Source organism: Cetorhinus maximus, chromosome 6 (assembly GCF_964194155.1).
Source record: "Cetorhinus maximus chromosome 6, sCetMax3.hap1.1, whole genome shotgun sequence".
NCBI classification, from domain to species: Eukaryota; Metazoa; Chordata; class Chondrichthyes; order Lamniformes; family Cetorhinidae; genus Cetorhinus; species Cetorhinus maximus.
This window is the reverse complement of record NC_135884.1, coordinates 125,663,562-125,689,108: the sequence shown is the minus strand read 5'-3', so window position 1 is coordinate 125,689,108 and position 25,547 is coordinate 125,663,562. Positions and strand designations below refer to the sequence as shown.

The following is a 25,547-nucleotide window of genomic DNA, read 5'->3' as shown; positions in this document are numbered from 1 at the left end:
TTACTTTATTACCACAGTTTTTAAATTAAAAGCTGGCATATTTTGGCTCTTCTGCTTAATATGAATCATTACGGACTAAAATTTTCCTCAAATGTTCCTGCTTGAGCAGGACAAATACTCTAGGTAGGGAATGCTTGACAACCATTAAGATGTTTAAAGAACAAGAAAGCAGTAGGTTAGGGAGAGTATGATTGGCACAGATTTGAGAATGTTATGTATCCTAGAGTTAAATAGAACGTCTTGCCTGCTCAAGGCAAAGTTGTAGATCTAGTAAAAAGTTGATAAAAACATTAAAAGAATAACTTCATTTGACTTGAGGTAAATCTATCCCCTAAGAATTGTTGGTCTTGGTAACCTATTTATTTTCTCATTTTAGACTCAAAGGCGAAGATGTCCCCTCGATTATGTACAGAAGGACAGGTATGTGTCTGTCAACTATAATAATTCAAATGATTCATATTGCATTTTGTTCATTTGATAAATATTCAGTTTCATGGATCAGTCATTTAGAACAGTGGTTCTCAAAGCGTGCTCCAGTCCATGAGTTCCTCCAGATGTTCTGCAAGCTGGTTCAAAATATAGGCTGCTGAAGCTGGTAATCGGTGAGATCACCGAATTCAATGGGTGAGAAAAGTTCGACTGACCTGTAGCTCCAAGTATCCTGGGACTCACTGACACAGCTCTGAAGCCCCTGTTGCCTTTCCCAACAACATAAAACTGTGCAATCGGATTCTCAACGTTTATGGGGCTGGAAACAAAGAAGAGAAACTGGCTGGATGTGGAGCCCAACCTCAAGCTGAAGCTGTCCAGCTTGGGACCAAACATCATGTCACTGGCGTCTCATCAAAAGCAACACCATTCTCCACATTAATCCTGATTGAGTTTCTTTGTGCTAGCAAGCAGAGGTAGGTGAGGTAAGGTCGATAGGTGATCGGCAGGGCCTTTTGCCCCATCCAAGTGGTCCATGGACAAGAAAGTTTGAGAATCACTGATTTAGAATAGATTGCAATTGAAACTGAACCATATAGTTTGATAACTGCTACTGATAAATAATTTAAGACATACTTATTAGGCGCATCTTTCAAGCGGAATAGATGTCTTAAAAGTCACTAGGACCTTCAGCGGCTTGGGAAATCTCACTTGTGTATTTCTTGTTTTTGCTCTATGCTCTACTGCTTACCTCCTGAAATCACTGACTCCACGTGAGTACTGTAGGCACTGGGCAGTCTCCAGTATCTCACCCAAGTGGCCAGTGTTCACATGTGAGCCCGAAAGTGTATTTTTATACGATTATCCAGGCATGTGGATGAAGGCATCATGTAGCAGGCCAATTCTGTACTCTCCTGATAGCCACACAAGCGCATTTTCCAACATAAGTTGTTGGATAATGAATTGTGACACTCCTACTGCCAATCTAGCTGAGATCACCATTGCAGAACCTCAGTCAACTTGTGTATATAGATCAGAGCTATTGGCACTAATTTCTGTCTGTTGATATAAGCGAGATCAGTAGCTGTCAGTCATGGTTCAATACTAACACTTTTCCCTCTGAGCCTAGGGAGTAATGGATTTAAGCCAGAGATTTGAACTCACCATCTAAACTGAGAGGGAACACTCCACTGTCAGAGATGACATCTTTTGGATAAGACACTAAACCAAGGGCCCAGCTGCCCTTTCAGTATAAGATCCCATTCAAGGAAAAACACGAGAGTTCTCCGAGTCTCCTAGGCTACACTCACTCCTCAATCAAAATTAATCTGAACAGATCTACAATTCGTTTTTCTTATTGTGCGATCTGGCAGTGTGCAAACTGACTTCCATGCTTTCAACATAACAAAGAAGTCTTTCATTGGCATGTAGTGCTTAGGGATGTCTTAAAAACCAGTATATAAATTAATTCATTCTTTTTTTCTTTAAGTCAAAAACCAAAATAAAATCTTGCCAGAATGGTAATGAGTTAATAGCTCTCAGTTTCCATGGTTTGGGTTATTTGCATAAATATTCAACGCTTCAGGTAAAACTGAAAGGGACATTGTAGAATAGGGAAACAATTCATAACAGCCTTTGGAAAGGTTCAGAGCTAGCTCGTCTAACTTGCAGACTTTCCAAGGCTGAAGGGGGAGAGGCTCAGAAGTGACAAGCAACCATGAAGAGTGAGGAATCCTAATTTGCAACCATGAGTCTGCAGATAATTGTAGCCCAAAACATTGCCTCCTTTTTGATGACTGCTGATGTGGATGTGATGCTGCTTGAGTTGGTTGAGGGGAGGGTGGCTCTGTTTTCTTCTTTGTGTCACCATCAAGTTCCTTGCCTGATTGTGAAATGCACTGACCTCTGCACCAGTGCAACATTCAAATTTGTGAAGAGTATATAAAACCGATAAAACAACTCCATGAAATAGCTGGTAATTTAACATCATTATATGGGCTCTGGAGAGAACAGTATGAATTAGTATAGAGACTTTAAAAGAGACCAATTATGAATAGCAAGCAGACAGTCTGCAAATTTTGTTGGCAAAGTTTTGCCATTTTTTTTCTTAACACTGAAGTTGGTATCTTGAACTGTGCCAAGCTACTGGTTCTAAATGTTGGACAGTGCACAGGTTGATAATTCGCTACCTTAAAGAGTCTAATTCTGGGAATTAATACCGCACACTCCCTGATGCAATTCCACTGTTCAGAAAAAACAGAAATACTGTTCAAAGATTTGTATATTTTTGTTTTCTCCAGAACAAATTAAGTTCCCAGTTAGATAAGGTAGAGCATTAATGCTTGGAATAAACTCAGTGTCATTTCAAATTCCAACACCTATTTCAGTGTTGTAAATAATATACATGTAATATTTAGACAATGTGCCAAGTCAACAGTTAGTTTATTGTCCTAAAGCATTTGTATATAGGTGAAATATAATTCAAGGTCATTCTGAAATAACAATTTGTCCCCACATAAGTAGTTGGATACTATTTCACTAATCTATGAATACCTGTAATGCAAGTAGTGCACAAACAATGATTTAGTCATAATTGGAAGGCAATGGTTATAAGTGATTGTTTCCTTATGATAATTGGCCAAGTGCTGCACATGAAGTGACTTGCTATTATGTGTTGGAATGCTATTGCAGCATTGAGGAATATTGCAACCTTTGTACAGTGGCACATCGATCTGATTTCTTACATTGCTTGCTAGAGCAGAATTTGAAAATGTTATCATTACAACAAAGTGTTGGAACTTAAAAAGCAGTTTTCTGGATATATTAAAACACCGTCTGGACTTGTGCAACAGCATTTGTCAGTTAAACTCATTGTGTTCATGGATAGAGAACTTTGTAATTATTTTTGCTCTGATTATGTAGTTAACCTCATTACTACTCATTGCCACACCTACTGTGCCACACAAAGGCAGCATAATAGATTGTTGAATTCCCCTCCCTTCAGCCAATATGCTTGGGTGTGAATGCACAATATGAAAGAGAATGTTTACTCGTTATGTATTAAGATGCTCAGCTTACTGGGATTTTTTTTCCAAAAGTATACTTTGGTCATAAAATTTATGAAAGTATATTATATGACCATTTAACATTGATATTACTTAAAGTGCAAAGCAATTAAGTTCCTTCCAACACTGTATGTTACTACATTTAAAATTACAGTCAAAATTTACAATGTTCATTACATGCCAATATACAGCCTGAGGGTTTTTTCACAGTTTCCAGCCCCTCATTATACTACGGCTGAAGGATCTTAGACAGTAGGCTTTCCCCATTGCTCCCTTGTGGCAGCTGCCCCAAGCTTTAGTGCATCCCTCAGCACACAATCCTGGACCTTGGAAGGTGCCAGTCTGCAACACTCATCAAGGACAACTCTTTGCGTTGGAAGACCAACAACTTTCAGGCAGACCAAAGAGCATCTTCCCATCAAGTTGCTGGTCCTCCAGCTGTAGTCGATGTTTGTCTCGGTGTGTATCACTGTGAACAGCCCATACAGCACAGAGTCCTTCGTCCTGGAGCTGCACAGGATGAACCCTGACAAAAACCACTGCATCTTTTTCCAGACCTGCTTTGTTAAGGCAAATTCCAGAAGGAGGTGGACAACTGTCCCTTCCCCATCACAGTCACTTCGAGGGCAACATGCGGAGAGGTTTAGATTCTGGGTCCAGGAAGGCCCTTCTCACAACCAGCCAAGCTACGTCTTGTTGCTTGTTTGAGAGTTCTAGTGATGAGACATACTGCCAAATGACTTTGACAGTCTGCTCAGGGAACCATCTGACAGGGTCTACCACCTCCTTTTCCCGCATGGCCTCGAGGATCTTATGTGCAGACCACTGCCTGATGGACTTGTGGTGTAAAATATTTTTCTGCATTAACTTTGCCATGAGAGATTAGTTGTACAGCATGGTCCAAGTGAATGGAGCTTTCTGTGGCAACTTAGCCAGGCCCATCCTTCACAACACCAGCTTACAGGGATGGTTGTAACAACCATAGCCTGTCATATCTGATGGATATGATCAGTGGCATTCACCTTTTGGATCAGTGAAATACATTCTGATGACAAAAAGTACTGAGAGGGCCACATCAGGTTAACTTATCATAATTCAGGTAGAATAGTGATTAAAAACTATCCCCAACTCTGAAGCTAGTTTCTGTTTCTAGAATCATTGGGCCATGCCATTTGTCTTTTTCCCTTCTCTCCTCTCTCTGTCCTTTGATCCAATTGCTTGGATCAGAACATTGGCGCCAGTGACTGGCTATTACTGCCTTTTTCATGCATAATAGCTTAGGACATTAAAACAAACATATTTTCTGTTTGAACCTTGTTGAGAAAATCATTGTGTTGACCTTGTGGGAATTCTGTATGGAATTTTTTTTTAATATTCTCCAAACAGCACAGTTTTCTTTTTTAGAAACCGTCTCTTCATGTTCAAAAGTTACTTTTTGCCCTTCCTCCATTAGATTTTCCTATCTCCATACACTTACCTAACTGATGCAGACAGCCTCCTGTGAGCTATAAGCAGCTTGTAGAACTAGACAGGATGAGCACTGGGTGATTTTCCTGACATTCTGCCTTCCATAGAGATGCATAGCCTTGCACTTGCAGTTGATCCTTACAGGTCAACCAGAGGTTAAGAACTTGTTGGGTTGGAACAAACATGTACTCTGCTGCTGTTTTCCATAGTATGTTGATGAACCAAAACATTATGCAAGCAGACAACCTATATATGACCATCTAGCAACAATCGGAAATGAGAGGATTTGAAAAATTCACTAAGCTGTGAATCAAATATAGATTCAGTTTTCGTTCTTTTGGATGCAAATTTGCTGTGTAAATATTTTGGTAGAAAAATTGGTCAGGAACATGAAATACTTTTGACTGTGTACTGATCAATATCACTCAAAGTTTCAGCCATTATTCTCTGTTCCACATAGCAGTCAGATTATAAAGCCCTTGGATATCCAGTGAAATTCCAGTGAAACTCTCAGTTGGTGCCCAGATTTTGTGTGTGCACATAGCATTGTCTTTAACTCTTTGAACTGGGGTTTCTTTCTCACTTGTACTGTTTTTGTTTCAGTATTCTGTAAACAATTTTCTAGAATTAGAACAAGTCATTGTACCTGACCAATCAAACCCTCGATCTAGCCTGAGGGAATTACATTTTCTTAAAGATCCCAGTTGCTATTGATTTTCCTCAAAAATGAGCCCTTTATTCCAGGGATTCTATTTTTCTGGAAAGATAAGGTTGACTGTTAAGGTTACCGCTGTTAACAGAGCTTTAGTTTGTGACTGTTCCAGAATCAGATCAAAATGATTGGCTGTTACTGTGGACCTTGAATAGTTAACCAGATAAATTGATTGATAAATGTTTCATTCACTTCGTTCTTTAGTCAGGGATAGTGCTTATAAGTGGTTTCCATTAATGGCAAGAGTGATGTTGTGATATTGAATGATTCTCTGGCAAGAATGCGAAGCCAGTCCAAATAAATAAAACCTCAATAAAGCATAATATTCCAAGTGGTCATTCCCATTGAGTGTTATTGCACAGAATTCATGGTTCAACTTGATTGTTGTCCAGAGCCAACTGTAGCAAACTACTGAATCTTAATCTAGAGTTAAATGTGTCCCTTTTGAAGTGATCACAATGAACAATGTGACCATCCTATCATAGAAAGGCATCAGCTTTTTTAAGTTGACTTCACTCTAACCATTTTAAAGGGACCAATGGCTGTGAGAAGGTGAATGTTTGCAAATTCAGCACTCGTATTACTGATCAATATGTGACCACCTCTGTGTACAAATCCCAAAGTAGCACTTTGTTACCATGTGTCAGAAACATGGCATGAATCGTAATGTCATCAGATCATCATTGGTTATATTTCTGTTGGCCTGGTCAACCTTTATTAAAAATGTTTTAAGAAAACATTGTCAAAGTTTTTATCGGACAGTAAAGATTAACAGAAAAATTATTGAATGATGTGAATCTGAAATAAAAACTAAAAGTGTTGGAAATGCAGCCTAGGCACATATCACCTGCCAAGAGAAAGTGTAGGCCATCATTTCAAGTGGGAATTAGTGAAAGGGCCCACCTGAAATGTTTGGCTACCTTCCTTTCTCGGAGGTTGACAGCCATTGTGGATATTTCCATTATTTCTGCTTTTGTTTGCAATAATTACTGAATAATGCTGAAGGTAAGCATGCCGGTGCAGCAGGCGGTAAAGAAGGCAAATGGTATGTTGGCCTTCATAGCCAAAGGATTCGAGTACAGGAACAGGGATGTCTTGCTGTAATTGTACAGGGCCTTGGTGAGACCACACCTGGAATACTGTGTGAAGTTTTGGTCTCCTTATCTGAGGAAGGATGTACTTGCTATAGAGAGAGTGCAGCGAAGGTTTACCCGACTGATTCCTGGGATGGCAGGACTGACATATGAGGAGAGACTGAGTCGATTAGGATTATATTCGCTGGAGTTCAGAAGGATGAGGGGGGATCTCATAGAAACCTGTAAAATTCTAACAGGACTAGACAGTGTAGATGCAGGAAGGATGTTCCCGATGGTGGGGGAGTCCAGAACCAGGGGTCACAGTCTGAGGAAATGGGGTAGACCATTTAGGACTGAGATGAGAAGAAATTTCTTCACCCAGAGAGTGGTGAGCCTGTGGAATTCATTACCAGAGAAAGTAGTTGAGACCAAAACATTGTATGTTTTCAAGAAGGAGTTAGATATAGCTCTTGGAACGAAAGGGATCAAAGGATATGGGGAGAAAGTGGGAGCAGGCTATTGAATTGGATGATCAGCCATGATCATAATGAATGGTGGAACAGGCTCGAAGGGCCGAATGGCCTACTCCTGCTCCTAGTTTCTATGTTTCTAATTAGTGCTTAGCCATCTTGCACAGCAGCTATCAAAAGACGATGGAATGTGAGTTGCAGTAATGCTGGAGACACCAATCTGAGCTCAGTACCTATCATCTGCAATGGAGTCTATGGACTGGAGTTATACTGAAACTGACCAATATCAAGGTGTAATGACAGCATTCCTGCAATTATGAGTGCGTCACACGTAGAGTTCAATTTTTACTGGCAGCCAATTTTAAATATTAGGTGAGGTGGCAGGAGATCTATTTTGTTCCAATATTAGAAACAATATAAAATGTTTAAAGTTTTGACAAGCAGGTGCATGGGCTGCTGAAACATCTTTAGAATGTAACTTTTAACCGGATTGTACCACCTGTAGGGGAGATTTTATAGCGCTTAAATCAAGAGGTCATCCCTACAATCACTTTTTGCATTAATTAGAATTCAGAATTGTCTCTTTTATTAACTCAGATGTTGGGTAAAACTGCACCCTCAAGACTATCCAACTTAACATGCCTGACAACCCTCTTTTTAAAAAAAAAATGACAACAGGTTTCTATTCATAAGCCTGAAGAAAAAATCAGCCCCTTTTTGTCATTCTATTTTGCTGATCATTTCAACAGTTATATATTTTTTAAAAAGACCATTCAGCAAGAACTAGAGTTTTTTTTTAACAGACTTACTATTGAACTGTGCAGCTTTCTAAAGGGACAGAAGCTATGTGCTATTGGTAAATAGAAAGCATATCAAATAACAATCTGTCAGCACTTCCACTGAAGGTTTCCTTTCAGTAAGTGGAGATCAGCCCATCCCCCTTCATTTAGCTCTTCCTGATGGTGTCTTTGCATATAGTCAACCCTTTACAGTTTGTAAGGAGCCAGAGAGTTGAATCAATGACTACTGCATGTTGTCCCAGTTTTGTTATCACAGCTTTGCTGTGGTATTCTGTTAACAGCTACATGCAAGGTGCATAGTATTCAAAAATCATTCTGGATATTGATGACATTTTGTAACATTTTAGCATTTTTCTGCTAGAATTTTTGACATGTGAATAACACATTCATTGTAAGGTTGGAAAATATAAATACAATTGGAATTTAAAAGCCTTTGGTGCTGTTAGTCTAGAGTGGTTTGCATTGGCTGATTCATGGGGAGTAATAAAGGCACTGATCAATGGCTACAAGTACTGGTACTGTGAGCAAGTGTGCTGGGCCTAGACCTATATTATTTGTATAGTAGAACCTAGGTGAAGGACCAAAACACAAAATGGCATAGACCGTGAGGCTGCAAAGAATAGGAGGCAGTAAAAATAGATGAGGGATCCCACATTGCTTTGAAGAATTTTTGTGGTGGGGAACTGAGGGAGAAATGAAGCAGTAGGTTAGTCCCATCTTCATTAGTAGTGTAGTACAACTCCTGTGACTGGTGGAGGAGAATCTAGTACAAAACAAGATTTAAGTCGTCAAACTTTGACTAGCAAACAAGGTTTGCTCTTGTTACCTTAAAAAGAGCACAAATGAAATCACATGTTGGATTTATTTTTGCCTATTTCGTCTGCTGAGTTCTACTGTCCATTGGGTAGTCAGTTCCCAACAGGGAGAGAGAGATTCATTTGTTAAATCCCTTCAAGTGATAGAACATTGAAAAATGTTTTAAAAAACCTAAGAGAAAGGGAACCTTATTCAGCTTGCACTATTGATGTGGCACACACAGATTTTTCCCTGGACAAATGTGGACTGAAATTATACTAGTCATGAGATTTGTAGTCTTAGCAGAGAGAGAGTCCTGCTCAACAGAGTAAGGAGTGTGACCCGTCTTTCAGGGATTCCAGTTCCATTAATTGTGACAATTTGATCCAATTCCCTGGTCTGAATCTGCTACTAACATTTCTTCAAATAAATTTGTGTTAATTTTCATTTTTTCACAAAAGTCATTTCAGTGAATTGTTTAAGCTAACATTTAAGAACCATTGATGTACTGTCTGTATTCAATAAGTTGTGTTTTAATTTGCTCAAGTTTCAGCTGATGCCATGTCAGTACTCTTCTTAATCTGTGTTTGCACTGTAGACTCACTTATCATGTAGCAAGCAGTTGACTATTAGGGCCCAGTCATGTGAATTACACAGTTCATAATGAGTGAAATTGCCTAAAATCAATCAGCTCCTGTTCAATGTTCTCTTGAATTAAGATCTGCTGACAATGTCTAGTGAAGAGTGGTGAGTAGAGAGTTTAATAATTGCTTTAGATACTGCAGTCAAAATGAAATCTCATCACTTCACTGGTGCAGTTTTATCAATCTGAACTCCTGCTGCCACTCAGATTACTACATTTCCTCTTTAAAGTCAGTATCAAACAGATCTGCGTGACTATTCCTATTTTAGTATGGGCAATTAAGAAGAAAAGGTCAGTTAGGAAATGCATGATTCTAATACATTGTAGCCCATTGAAAGAGTCTTAGTTTCATGACATACAAGCTGGCTTGGATGCGGTTCTGCTTAAGGATGCAGCAGAGTTTCCTTGGGGCTTTTTCTGCTCCCCCCACTGTAACATTGGTGAAGGTTTGCAGAAAGCCCCATTTAAACAGATAAATGAGGTTTCCATTCAAATTACAGCAGCAAAGCAAGTAAAGCCCTGAGGAATTTTACCCATGGTGTCCTGCGTTCTGAGTGCAAACCACAAGGCTAATGTAATAAGTCATGGTTCATCCACTGAAAGCTGTCCGGTTAAGTAAGGTTCTGAATATTTTAAGTATAGCCACGCAGTCTAATGGAACAGTGCAGTGCACAAGTATGCTGTGTCACAGTGAGGTGGTATATGCGTGAAGTACATTGTAATGTGTGCATTCACTACACTGTGTCACAAAGCAGTATATTGCACTTTTTCTACTGCAGCTTTCTACATGGTAAATTCCAGAACTTGGCTGTGCTTTCTGGGTGAAATATTGTACAGACATTTTCAGCAGTCAGCATGGGCTACCTTAGTAGTCTGTAGTTAGTTGTGAGTAGTCTAAAGCATGGCCAGAATTTTTAGCTCAGTGTGCGGGTGCACGCCCGACATGCACGATCGTGAAATAAAGCACGTTGACATTGGCCAGGTGTCCCTATTCAGCCTCCAGGGGAGTGACCTGTGGGAGGAGAGGCGCAGGGCCAACAGGAAGTCCAAGGCAGAAGGGGCCGCAGCAGATGCCACTATCCTGCTGCCAGGGGTTACAGGCGGCGATGCAGCTACCTCAATATGTCTGAGGTGCAATGGCGAAGGAGGCACCGTATCGCAAGAGAGACAGTGACTTCCATTTGTCAGAGGATCGGCCCTGAGATCAGCTCCGACTGTGTGGGTGGACACCCCATGCCAGTGGTTCTGAAGGTTACGGTGGCCCTCAACTTCTATGCCTCTGGCTATTTCCTGGGGTCAGTGGGGGATCTTTGTGGAGTCTCCCAGTCAGCTGTCCACAGCTGCGTCAAGCTGGTGACAGACACTCTGTGCATTGACTTTCATGCACTGCTGAATGGACGAGGCCAGTCAGGCAGAGCGAGCCAGAGGCTTTTCAGCGATTACTGGGTTCCCCCGTGTCCAGGGTGCAATCGACTGCACATGTGGCCATCAATGCGCCAGCAGGTGAGCCCGGTGCCTTTGTCAACAGGAAGGGATTCCACTCCATGAAAGTGTATGATCACAAGATGCAGATTCTGCAAGTGTGTGCAAGGTACCCAGGCAGCTCCCACGACGCTTACATCCTCAGACTCTCCCAGATGCTGAAGCTCTTTAGTGCTCCAGCCCAAATGGATGGACTATTCCCTCAAAAGGTGGTTCATGACGCCTCTCTGCCATCCCAGAACAGAGGCCGAGAAGCGGTACAACGGGAGCCACGCCTCCATATGGCGGTGGTAGCGAGAACCATAGGTCTTCTTAAGATGCACTTCCAATGACTGGAGCGTTCATGGGGCACACTCCAGTACCCCCCAGATCGTGTGTCACTGATAGTGGTTGCATGTTGCACTCTCTACAATCTGGCACTGGCAAGGGAGGGGCACAGTGGAGGAAGAAGATCTTGACGCAGCTGCACAGGCAACAGACAATGAGTCCAGTAGTGAGTCCGAGGACGAGCACGGTCAGGAGAACGCTGAGGGCATAGATGCTGATCTGGGCAACCTCCAGGGAGTCAGGGACACTTGGGACGCTTTGATCCAATGCTATTTCAGCTAGCTTCCCAAATAAGAGCCACCACCACATGCCAGGACTGCAGGCTCCATACTCGATCACTGACAGGACCAGTTCCTTGGTCAGCAACATACACTCTGTTTCATTTCATGAAGGTTTAAGGAGAAACATGTCCATCATAACATCATGGCTTACCCTTCACCTGCAGAACAAATGAAGCATCCAGAGGCCAGTTGCACAAAAACACATTTAATTAACTGTTGCCTGGCAAACATTCTACAAATTAACATTGACAAGTGTTTTCCATCACACCAATAAACACTGAAATGGGGGAACCAAATATCACCTGTTTTCAGGCCATGTTGTCATGTTGTGCTTAAGGTACTTTAAGTTTTCGTTTGCGGGTGCTACGTCTGGGTGCTTCCCCCTCGCTGGCATTGGCATTGGAGACAGCCTGCTCACTCTGCTGTCCTGTTGGCCTTAATGACCTTGGCAGGCATCCTCTGTCCCGTGGAGCCTGTGCTGGCCCCGCCTGGGAGGGAGCAGCCAGTGGCATGGCTGGCATCTCCCCAGTTGCCGCAGCCTCACCAGATGCCACAGTCACTGACAGGGGGCGGTGGAGCTGCAACCCTCATCCAGAGCACCCTGAGAGGAGCCTGCAGAGACGACAGGCAGCTCGTGCGCCAACGTGAGATCGCTCTGGACCTTCCTGCTCACCATTGATGGACAGGCACCCAGCTGGGATACTGGGTGTCCAATCCATCTCCCACACTGACACTGACCACCTGAGGTAATTGTCGATATGAGGGCTCACAGGTCCGAACACATCCCCAGGAACACCTGATTAAGTTCCTGGAGGAGCCTCTCCCTGAGAGTCAACACTCTGTCCATGGAGGAGGCAGTGTGCTTGACCTAGAGGGTCAACACATTGCTCATGCTCCGCAAGGACTCCTCCACAACGGACACTATGGCACGCATTCCCTTGTGTATCTCCGCCAGTCCTCCCGCACACCCTGCTGGACTTACAGCATCTGCTGCCTCATAGACGACTCCAGAGGCACATCATAAGCCATCGACTAAGCATTGTCCTGGTCCCCAGCCGTCCTCTGGCTGCTGGCGCCCTGACCGTTCTCTGCCTCCACCTGCACATCAAGCGAGTGTGAAGTGCCCTCACCAATGTGCACCAAGATAGTAGCCAGCGATCTAATGCCTACCAAGGTGCTGGTATCTGCGTGGGTGCCTGCTTGAAAGAGCGGGTGCGACGCAGGTGCACTCTGATCATTGTGGTCCTCGGGGGTCAGGGGTGGGCCTTCAGGGTCCTCATCCTGAAGGGCTGGTGCTGAGCCTAAAAGGAAGAACGAGGATATGTCATTAGTTGAAGTCATCACATTGTTACATGCCTGGCAGCCTCATGAGATAGAGATATGCATTGTGGTGCCCTCGGCTCTCCGTTATCAATGGGGATTCCAGGTTCAAGATACTACACTGGAATGGTTGCAATTACTGACATTCTCACAGTGCACTGCACTCTTTCCTCCCCCTGGCACCCCAACCTCACCGTGCCCACTTGACCGAGGCGCATGGCACCTCTCCAGCTCCAGGGCCTCCTGCTCATAATGACTGACGATTAGGAGGTGTGAGGGTCCCCCTAGCACATGACCTCTCAGCATTGTTATGGGATATTTTCTCCTGAAAGGATAGAGGAGCATTGATTAGTCCACTCTCTACCTGCAGCGCCATTGCAGCCTTGCCAATCCCACCTGAGCAACACCTCACAGAGCTCAGCTGATTCGTGACCCAGGAGCCACAAGGCACTCAGTCCAAGCAGCCAAGGCTCACCCTCTTGGCCAGCTCCTGCCTCATTGACATTTTCCACTCACACTCTAACAACTCTGAGCTCCACGGGGATGGGAAGCTCTTAACTGTTCTGCAAAGTGACCCATGCCAACACGGTACTCACCTTTCCTGATCTCAGGAGATCATTGAAGTGCTTCTGGCACTGCACCCATGTGCGCCTCACCACATCGTGGCTGCTGACCCTGGATGCCACCTCCTCGCAGGCCTTTTTGGTGAGGTCAAGGGGCCTCTTCCTCCCATCCTGGAGACAAGCATTCCTCTCCGCACTGCCATCTCCTCCAGGAGGGCAGTGAGGCACTCATCGGAGAAACGTGGGGCCGAATGTCCCATCAACCTGCCCTCCCGCCCGCCGTGACCACCCACAATGCTCTCCATCACGACTTCCGCATCCTTCAGTGGCAGCCTTCCAAGGGCTGCTGAGGCCGCATTTGAATTGGCTGCTGAGCCGCCATTGGACCCGGTGGACATTGAGCACCCACCCCCGCCTGCCCCTTCGCGCTTATTCCTCAGCCGCATCTTATGCTGGGCGAGCCTTAATTGGCCTTCTGGCGTAAAATCACGGTGCACTGCCGATCGCGGGTGGCGGTCGGCTTCCCACCTGATCCCGCATGCCGAGGGCAAAATTCTGCCCTATGAGTCTGTAATGTAGAGACAGAGTTTTAGTTGTAAGCAGTGTCGCTGCTGAGTCCCTTTGTAAATAAATAGAATGTGTTCTGCATAAGAACTGTCTACTGATGTGCTATGTCTATGGTACCAACTCGGTCATCCTGAAACAAGTGTGCAACCCAGATCCATTAGTCCAACTAAACTAGTAACCAGGATCCAAAAGTCTGATTATTTAGAACATCTGGGAATTAGAAGAGATAATAACAGTAAGCAGGCCGCTTGCTGCGCCATTTGTCAGGTAATTGTTTGTGCCATTCGTACATCCTTGCAAGAACAGGGAAAAAGAACCCAACACAGAGTACATTTTATAAAAAAAGGGATTGATCTAGGATGATGTATCAAATTATTAGCTGAACTTTGAGTTTTGATAATGACTTATAATTCATTTTCACAAATATATTGTCCATTTAAATTAGAAGCCACAGTAAACTGTATGGATTGAAGCAGCAAGCTAGAATGGGGCATAGATAGATAAAGTGAGTTGGGAAAATCGTGACAGGTGGAGTTCAATGTGCAGAAGTCTGAGGTTTTGGATCAAAGAAAGACGAACATTTTCTTAATGGCAAGACAGGGACTGTGGAGGAGCAATGGGATTTGGGTCTTGCACACAAATTGCTAAAAACTAGTGCACAGATACAAAATGCAATCAAAAAGGCTAATGAGGCAGGATTACAGTATTACGGTTATATTCAGTACATCAGCCATACAGAGCCTTGGCCAGGCCCCATTTGGTGTACCACGTTCAGCACCTCAGGAAGGATATATTGCCTTGGAGGGGGTGTAGTCCAGATTCACCAGAATTTTACTGGAGTTTAATTATGAGAACAGCTTGTATGTCCTTGACTGTAGAAAGTTGAGAGATGATTAATATAGTCTTTTTAAGAGCTGAGCATTTTGCTATACTACCCTCTTTGTAGCCCTGTCTTTTGCGGAGGTGTAAGTAAAGTTGTTCAATAATGGCTGCCTGCAGTTGAGCATGTGTTAGGCTTACCCAGTGCAATACAAACAGAAAGATGGTGACAAGGATAGGATGGAATTTTCTTTTACATTTCATTTGAGATATGAAGGACTGAAGAACATTGTGACACATTTTTGGAACTCCTAAGTTGATTTTGGGGAAGTTTGAGCAGTTTGAAAGATTGTTCCATGTGCACATTATGTTCAGCTATAGCTTAGTGAGTCAGCATGGTACATAATTGAAAAAAATGGCATTGAAGGTATACTTGGGGACCATGGAGGAAATTCAACCCTAACAAAGAGGACTGGTATAACTATGAACGAAGGTTGCACATTTGGCTGAAAGTGAATAAAATAGGAGCAGAAGATCAAGGACATGTTTTCCTCACCACGATGGGGCCAGATTCTTTTGAGGTGGAGTCTAGCCAGTGTTGCCCATAAGACCCCAGCGCTATGAACTATTCTGAAATTAATCAGATTCTGAGCTAATATTATGGCATGACTAAGAATGAGATGGCACAGAGAGTTGCATCCTGGGAGAGGAAGCAGTTGCCAAGTGAGACAGTTGCAGATTGCTTTCTCGAATGAAAGAAACTCTCTCGTCGCTGTGGGTATGGCGTTAACATAGAAATGAATCTTACAGACACATTAGTAGGAGGCCTAAAGAACAATAAACTCAGGGCCAAGCTTTTGAACAAAGTCAATAAGCTGATGTGGAAGGAGGCTTGCCAAGCCACAGCTTGGAAGTGGCAGAAAGAAATAGTTGCAAATTACAAGGGAGTTCTTTTCCTGAGTTGGCAGGGCAGGTCCAGTGGATTTCAGTGGGATCCAGGCCACAGAAGCCAAGTTCGCAGTCTGAGTCAGAAATTTAGATTCAACCGTTACCATGGTAATCATGAACCATTTTTGCCCCCATTTCCAGTCAAAGTGCTATTTCTCTTTGGGAAGTTGGTTATATTTAGACAGCATGCAGGAGTGGAGGAAATGTAATGCCCCAGGTCATGGTAAAGCTCAAGGTCGAGGTTGTGGTAGTTTTAAAGCGCTTTCAGAAGTCTGGAAATCCTCAAATGCACATTTGATAGATGTGGAAATAGAAGTTGATGTTATTGAGCAGGAAGATCAAGAGTTGTACTCGATCATAGAGCAAGAAAAACAGGACATGGAAGATGAGAGTAATAGAGATGAAAATATAATTCTAGTACCTACAGTAGAAATAAGAGTAGGAGATTCACAACTCACTTTGATCATTGACGCAGCTTCAGTCAAGTTTGTTATCACGGAAGGAGAGTACAAGAAGTCTCTAAGCCACATTCACTTGTGCAAAACTGGCGTGAAACTGACTAGTTATTCCAATAATGACCTGTGTTAGGTCAGGTTAGTGTTAGTGTGGAAGATGATGGTGCATCGTATTACTTCCCATTTGTAATAAAAGGAGGGAACAAAATCTCCCTGATAAGAAATTGGCTTAAGATGCAGTTAAACTGGTCCAAGTTATTTACAGTAGGAATCAGCAAGAGTATGTCTGACATTGAGTAAGTGCTAAGCAAGCATAAAATAACCTTTGAGCAAGGAGGACCAATTGGTAAAATGAGGCTTCACAAGGCTGAAGTCAAGACAAAGGACAGTGTGCAGCTGAAGTTTTGCAAGGCTAGACCAGTGCCATTTGCACAGTTAAAAGCATTACTGAGGTAGATAGTGAAGAGTTGGTGAAAAGTTGTGAAGTGTGACTCAGAATGAGAAATGATCCAACCAAGGTCCCTTTCATCCCATGGTCAAACACAAGAAAACAATGGAATGAGTACATGTCAATTTCTTTAAGGTGGAAGGGAAAGAGTGTCCCGTTTTGGTTGATGGCTGTAGCAAATGGACAATTTTTCCATGTCCAATGCCACAAGTGGCAAAACTATTAAGGTTTTGAGAAGTTGGTTTGCAATTTATGTTTTGCCAGAGGTGGTGGTATCAGATAATGGTCCACAGTTTGCGTCAGAAGAGTTTGAAATATTCCTGAGTAAGAATCGAGTCAAACGCTCTAACATCACCATATCATCCAGCATCGAATGGTGCTGCAGAAAGAAGTGCGCAGACTGTGAAGACGTCTCTGCAGAAATATTTGCTAGGTGACAGGCTAGGCAGTAATCCCCATGTTTCTCTTTGACACAGACTAGACAATTTTCTGTTCTCTTACAGAATAACTCCACAGCCTACAACAGGTTGCTCATCTTACGAGTTAGTATTTAAAAATGCTCCTAGGTCAAGGTTTAGTTTGTTTAAGCCTGGCATTAGTGGCAAAATAAGAGAAAAGCAAGTCAAAGTGAATCTGTGTCATGATATGAAGCATGAAACTTCGAGATTTCAGTGCTGGTCAGAAGGTCATGTTGAGAAACCACTGAGGTGATGAGGAGAAGTATGTGATTGGAGTTATTATATTGGAGTAGGTATATTCACATATCTAGTGAAGATTGGAGAGAGACTGCATCAGTGTCATGTAGATCATTTGCTTAAAAGAGGAAATCTGACAAAGGTAGAGCAGGAGAAAGCTCCTATAGTCGAAATTCCTCCTATAGCCATAAATAATGCCAGAAAGAAAGTGAAAATCAAAAAGAAACTGAAAAGTTGCTGGTATTACAGAGTTCACTGGTAGAGCGAAGTGAACAATGGTCTTTGGTTAAGACAAATGAATCAATGTCACAGTTCCAACCATCAAGTTGAGTTGGTCATCAATGTTCAGATTTGACACAATCAGAAATGTTGAGGCCAGAGTCCAGCTAATGGAAATGGCAGGCGATACCTGGCAGAAAGAGAAAGGAGTTCAATAGGTTAATTGAAATTATGTTGGAAGGGAGAAGAAAAATGTTGTTCCTTTCATTATTTCTTGTCAAATTATGATGTTTTTGTTAAACACACACTGGTGTGTGTGAATTTTTAACATGTGAATTACTCTGACAAAAACAGTCATATATGTTTTTGGTTATGATTACAGTAAAACAAGTATACAACCCAAACTGTTAAATTTTCAGGTATATTTGATGTTGGTTTAATCATATTGTATTCTGGGAACTTAAGTACATGCACCATTTTACATTTTAATATTCAAGTTCCTTTTTTTAAGTGCGGAGGTAGTGTGTTGTTTTTAGAGCTGAACATTTTAGTCTGTCCTCTCTGCTGCCTTCTCTGTTGGGGAAGTGTAAATAAAGTTGTTTAATAATGGCTGCCTGCAGTTGAGTATGTGTTAGTCTTACTCAGTGCATTCTAATTGAAGTGTTTAAAATGATAAAGGAATTTGATAGGCTAGATGCAGTGAAACTATTTCCTCTGGTGGAGAGGGGACACAATTTCAAAGTTGGAGCTAGGCCATCCAAGGAGGAACATTTTCACACATAAACAGTGGAAATCTGGTTTACTGTTCCCCAAAAGGTTTGAGATGCTGAGTCAATTGAAGTTTCAAGACTGATTTCGATATTTTTATGATTTTTATTAGGTATAGCTATCAAGAGATAAAGATCCACAAACATTCCACAAGTGTGACATACTTATCTCATTTCAATTTATGGCAATATGCAAACAACATGTCAGAAATTCTTACTGGAACAGTTGAACTAATCTGTGCTTTTTCATACAGTCTTACTTGCTTCATCTAGGCAGTTATGTTTATTTATAGGAACATTTGCACAGGTTCTCTGCGGAGTGTCTGTGCTCTGTATTGTTGCTACGTTTCCACAACACTGTAATTGGATTGTTATTTTCTGGCAGTGCTGATGTCAGTATGAGTGGTACCTGTCCAGAGCTTCCCTTCACAAACAGGCCCAAACTGTGCTTTAGTAATGATGGTGAAATTGTCAGTCATTGTTATTCTACTGAAACTGACAGCTGGAGTCCACATGTGAGGAAAATAACACAGAAATCCAGAAATTGTTGTCATTGACTCTGTGCTTTTCCGAGGGTGGTCTGTTGAGGACCCCCAGAGTGCAATCAATCAAATATAACTGAACTGACCAGAGCTTTCTCCCTTGCTTCACTGTGACAAAGATAAACTTTTCCTCCTCATCCTTCTCGACCTGCCTGCAGCCTTTGACATAGTTGACCCCTTCAGCATCCTGCAGCATCTCTCCACTGTCATCCAGCTGGGTAACACTGCTCTTTCCTGGTTCTATCCTTATCTATAGTAATTAATCATAATCACAGTATCAATTGCAATTGGTTCTCTTTCTGCTACCACAATGTTACTTCTGGTGTCCTCCATGTATCGACCCTTGGGGCCCCTCCTATCTACCTGATGTCCCTCAGCGACATCTTTCAAAAGCACAGCGTTAGTTTATGCTGACGAGACCCATTCTACCTCATCATCACCTTTCTCGACTCCTTCACTGTTACTAAGTTATCAGACTGCTTATCCAACATCCAGTACTGGATGAGCAGAAATTTCCTCCAATGAAATATTGGGAAGACTGAGGCCATTGTGTTCAAATTCCAAACTCTGTTCCCTAGCTACTGAATTCAGCCCTTTTCCTGGCATCTGTCTGAGATTGAACCACACTAATCACAACCTTGGTGTCATATTTGATGCCAAGATGAGCTTCCATATCTACACCATCACTAAGACTGCCTATATCCACCTCCAGACCATGACCCGACTTTGTCCCTGCCACAGCTCATCTGCTGCTAAACCCTCATCTGTGCCTCATCCTTCATTCAAGTCAAGTGCCTTTAGACCTGATTATTCCAATGCATTCCTGGCTGGTCTCCCAAATTCTACCCTCTATAAATTTGAAGTAATCCAAAACTCTGTTGCCCTTGTCCTTACTTGCACCAAATCCCATTCAACGATCACCCCTGTGCTTGCTGACATATACTGGCTTCTGGTTAAATAACACCTTATTGTTAAAATTCTCATCCTCATTTTCAAATCCCTACATGGATTTGTCTCTGCCTATGTCTGTACAGTAATCTTTCAGCCCCACAATCCTCCAAGATATCTGTGTTCATCTAATTCTGGTCTCTTGAGCATCCCCAATTTTAATTGCTCCACCATTGGTGGACATGTCTTTGGCTGGCCAGGCTCAAGCTGTGGAATACCCTCCCTCCACCTCTCCGCTTCTCTACCTCACTTTCTTCCTTAAAGACACACCTTAAAACTTACCTCTTTGACCAAGTGTTTTGTCATCCTCCCTTCTACCTCCTTATGTGGTTCGGTGTCATGTTTTGTTTGAAAACACTCCTATGCAGCGCCTTGGGTCGTTTATTATGCCAAAGGTAGTGTATAAATATAGGCTGTTGTTCTGTTCTTAGTCTCACTGTAAAACCCTTTGGAAAAAGTTACACCTTGCTGAATGAAGTGTATCTGGGTTTTTAATGCTGTTCATAATTACTACCAAACAGCCTCACAGGTCCTGAAAGAGTAATTTTATATTTGTTGAATGCCAAATTTCTCCATCTGTGATAAATTCCACATTTTACCTTTTTTTTAAGTGTTTGCTTATGATATTTTAATCCCATGTGTATATCCCAATCACTTATTTTGACAACTGTGAAATTAAAAAATTAAAAGTGAAGGGATGCAATGGTTTGCGGTCTGTGACAATACTTCAATGTGATAGGCTACTTACCTGCATGATGGCACTACTGTTGCTGGATGCGTGGAGATCCACTAGACTTCGTGTCAGGTTTAAACTGATGTCAGGAAAGGGGAAATCCACAACACAGAGATTGCTGGATCTTTGTGGACTGCTTTCTTCAAGATCAGTACATGACAAGCTCCACTGCTTCACTGCTGACTAGAAAATCCAGGATGAAAACTTTCACTCTTAGGCCCGACATATGTAAACACAGATATTTCTTTCAAGTGACCTGGAAATGGGAAAAGGAGTATGTGGGGAAATACTGGTTTATGTTCACCAGTATTATGTGGTAATATTTGAATGTTATGTTCCTAAACATTTAAGAATCCTGCCCATTTCTTGCTACTTTTGGACTAAAAACCAGATGTGAGGACACTTTGGATGATCAAATGGGGAATGAAATCTGAACTGCTTTTTTGTTTGAGTGATCTTTCATAAGTATTCAGTTTTCGGCCAAGCAAACTTGAACTTATTAAAAACCCAAAAGTTAGCAAAAGAGTTAACTGTAAGAAACTAGAACATAAAAGAAAAATACTAAAAAGTAGAAAACTGAGAATACAATATGTGAGCTTCTGGTGGAAGACTTCAGTGTACCAAGGGGTTGGCGTTAACCCTGGGTAGAGTTGTGGGTGGGCATGGACTAAAACATCACTTGTTGGCCGAAGTTTCAGACCTGGTGTATTTTAACATCTGGACCTCATTTAAATATGCTTGGTGCACTTCCTGCCCATTCCTGGTGGGGAAAGGGGACAGAGTGGCTGTTGGCAGGGGAAGGGCAAACTGTCCTGGTGTAGTAACTGAAGGTATAGCCTCTCCTGCTGTCCATCAGGGGTCACGTGATGTTCTTGGAGGCTCCAACCAATGAGCCCTAAGTGTGGGCAATCTGGGGGGTGGGGCTTCCTGATGAGAGTCCTGATCAAGCGTGTAGCACCAACTCACATGCTCTGTTCAATCTTTTCCTGAAATTTGTTATGTAATGCAGGAGAATAATTTCTGAATTTTGATCCACCAATTTCTCATGAATCAATTTCAGTGGTCCCCTCACCTCATGACCATGAACTAGCTCAAAAGGGTTAAAACCAGTAGATGCATTAGGAGTGTCTCTAATAGCAAATAACAAGAATGGAATTCCCTCATCCCAACCCTGTGGATAATCCTGACAGTATGGTCTTATCATGGTTTTTAAAGTTTGATGCCATCTTTCCAAAGCTCCTTGTGACTCCAGATGATAGGCTGGTAACTTAAATTGTTTTATCCCCAAACTGTTCATTACTCCCTTAAACAGCTGTGACAAGAAATTTGAACCTGATCTGATTGTATTTCCTTGGGTTAACCATATCTTGTAAAAAAAAATTTAATTAACTGCTCCTCAATCTTCTTAGTTGTAATATTTCTTAAAAGTATCGCTTCAGGAAACCTGGTAGAGACATCCATTATTGTTAGTAAGTATTGATTTCTACTTTTAGTCTTAGGGAGGGGTCCTACACAATCAGTCATGACCCTAGTAAAAGATTCTTCAAATGCTGGTATTAGGATTAAAGGCGCCGACTTAACCACTGCTTGTGGTTTCCCTATTACTTGACATATATGGCAGGTTCTACAGAATTTGACTACCTCCCTATGCAATCCTGGCCAAAAAATACCTCTATCTTTTCCTGTGTTTTCCTAATTCCTAAATGTCTCCCCATTGGAATTTCATGAGCAATCCTCAGAATCTCATTTCTATACCCTAATGGGATAACAATCTGATGGACCTCACTCCAGCTTTCATTTGCTGAGACATGATCCTGCCTCCATTTTTGCATTAATATATCTCCCTTAAGGTAATAACATACTGGAATACATTTTGATTCTGTTTCTGAATAAGCTTTCTGATATAACTGCTTTAATTGCAACTCATTTTTCTGTAACTCCACTAACCTCCTTGAGTTAAACACTTCAGCTGAATTGCCCTGTATTCTTTCCTCCTGAACAATGTTATCAAACACAGTGCCAGCTAAATGGATTTTGACACCTTCTTCTTGCCTTTGAACTGTCTGTCCTTCTTGTTTTCCTCGTTTCAATGTATAAGCCTGAGATCTTGTTACCACACAATCTGGAAACAATCCAGGATGCTCCTTCTGTAACACCTGCGTTGAAAACACTTCTACAGGCTGCTCAACTACCAGTGGAATAACCCACATTTGTGACCTAGCTATATCATTACCCAGAATGAATTGAACCCCTGTAATGGGCAATTTTTCCACCGCCCCAACAATAACTTCACCCGTCCTCCATTTGCTTTTTAAATTTAACTTCCACAATGAAATAGATTTAGATCTCCATGAGCCCCACTTATTATCACCTGCTCCTGCAATACTCCCTCTGAACAGCAAATATCACTATCCCACAACATTAAGGATTGACTAGCCCCTCTGTCTCTTAACATTTTAACATCTTTACCTACTCCAACCTGTACACATGGAAAGACTTTCTCTTCACATACAAAGTCTTTAAGCATTTCTGCAACCTGCTCCTCAGAGTTCTCTTGGGTAAACTGTGAACACATTCCCACTTCTTTAACTATCACTGATTCTCCCTGTTTTACCTGTACACAAACCACTGGTTTCTCCTGTACCTGAACCTCAGAACCCACAGTACTTATACTTCCAGAGCTTTTCTGTTACCGCAATAATTCCAACAAATTTCCCCTGCAATTTCCAACACGCTGACTTCGTGTGCCCCACTTTATTACAATGAAACCACCTCAATTTTTGAGTGTCACTCCTACCCTCAGCACCTTCCTTTCTATTTTGAGAAAAAACTTCCTGGGAATTTCCAGCCACTCCTTCTCTTCCCTGACTACCTACCTTCCTTTCACCTTCCCACTTTATATCATTTTCTGATTTAAAAGGGTGACAAAAGAAAGGTTTAGCTCTATGAACTAACTCATAATCATCAGCCATCTCTGCTGCTTGCCTTACAGTTTGAACCCTCTGTTCCTCCACAAGTGTTCTCATTACCGGAGGGATTGAATCTTTAAATTTTTCCAAAAGAATGACTTCCCTAAGTGCTGCATAGGTTGTCTTTATTTTTAACACCTGTATCCACTGATCAAAATTACTTTGTTTTACTCTCTCAAACTCAATATAAGTTTGCCCAGGTTGTTTTCTCATATTCCAAAATTTCTGCCTGTATGCTTCAGGAACCAACTCATATGCACTCAGAATAGCCTTGTTCACCACATCATAATTCACCAATACCTCTTCAGACAGTGAAGCACATATCTCATGCGCTCTACACACTGACTTAGACTGTAACAATAATGTCCAGTTTTCCTGTGGCCATTCCATCTGTTTAGCCAGCTTCTCAAATGAAATAAAGAACGCTTCAATATCTTTTTCCTCAAACTTTAGAAGAGGTTGTACAAATTTAAACATCTCCGCACTGGGTTTTAGGTTAAAGGCTTTTTCATCATCAGAACTCTCCTCAGAATCTGAGGTCCCTTCTTTAACTTCCAGCCTCTTAAGCTGATATTCTCTGTCTCTTTCCTTAATTATCTCTTCCATTGCTAACTTTTCCCTCTGGAGATCAAGTTTTCACATTTCCATTTCTTTTTGAAATAATCTTTTTCCATTTCTTTTTCAGCTGCCTCTAGTTTCAGTTTTTTTTCACTTCCTTTGCTTGTTCAAATTCAAACTTCTTCATTTCAAACTTAAGCCTCACTACTTCCAGCTATGGCTCACTAGTATCAGGTATCACTTCCAACTTCAAATGCTGTTATCACTCCAGTTGTATCTGATATCCTAGCCCCCACAGGTAACCCCAATTTTAACTTGTCTGCCAACTCTGTTAACTTATCCTTGGATATTTTTTGTAACCCAAGCAGAGTTACATCTTCTACTCCCAGACAAGTCTTATAAATTGCCAAAGCCATCATGCAGTCTCACCACTTATAAAAACACCTCACCAACTCCTGAATTCAAAGTGCTTCTCGTACTCATAATCTTAAGATTCACCAATTCTAAACCAATCAAGGAATTACAAATATTATCCCACCAAGAGCCCCCAATTGTTATGACACATCAGTCGGTAAAGGCTGAGTTATTTAATTCCCAGAGGGAAACTTTAAACAACTGTCATAACCTATATGTTCAATTGGTATGTTTGAGATGCAGCTCTACATTCAGGAATAAAAACCACCAAGCCTCAAGAAATTTTTAAAATACATTTAAATTAAATATTTATTAATTTAACAAGGAATTAAACACATACACATGTCTACAAATTATTACCATAATAACTTTTAAACAAATCACCAAAATAATCACTCCCAGGTAAATCTTCACCAAGGTAACAACAAGCCTTAGGCTTTAAACAGACACCAGACAAAGCACATTTTATCTTACAAATTCAAAATGAGGTCCCTTTGCAGACAATTCTAGGGCTTACAGGCTGCTTAGACCTTACATGCCTCTGGCCTGCACATACAAACTCCTCTTGGCTTATACCTAGCCTTCCCTTTGAATGCAAATTCTCATGGTATCACTAGATCTTTTAACTCTACCTCTTCTAACCCTTTCATAGCACCAAGTTTATTAGTAATATATTGCTTGGTGTCTCCTAGTTAGGTGCAAGAATTTACTCCCTCTTTTGAATGATTTACTCAACAAATGCAAATATACTCTTTGCCTTTTAACTTACTGTTCACCTACTTAACATCTGAAAACTACTATACATCAAAGCACCCAGACTACCTGGCTTTAATCCAATTAAGACACACACACACACACACCCTACTACAAGTCCAATTTAAAAATATTTCCAATAACATTTTACACATGACACTTGGATGAGGGAAGTGAATGTACTATTGCCAAATTTATGGATGACACAAAAATAGGCAGGAAGGCAAGTGGTGAGGATGACACAAAGAGTTTACAGAGGGTTATAGACAGACTAAGTGAGTG

General features: G+C 41.7%; 1 protein-coding gene across 2 annotated transcripts in view; it reads left to right on the top strand.

Moving 5' to 3' along the window:
• spire2 (spire-type actin nucleation factor 2) overlaps positions 1-25,547 on the top strand; it is a 91,601-nt gene that overhangs the window by 6,612 nt on the left and 59,442 nt on the right. The window contains exon 2 of one of the 2 annotated variants that reach the window (XM_078544446.1): positions 377-420. In XM_078544446.1, coding sequence (XP_078400572.1) covers positions 377-420 — 44 coding nt within the window. Of the gene's footprint in view, positions 1-376; positions 421-2,078; positions 2,195-25,547 lie in introns of those variants that run through there. The other variant, XM_078544447.1, reaches the window with a different exon arrangement.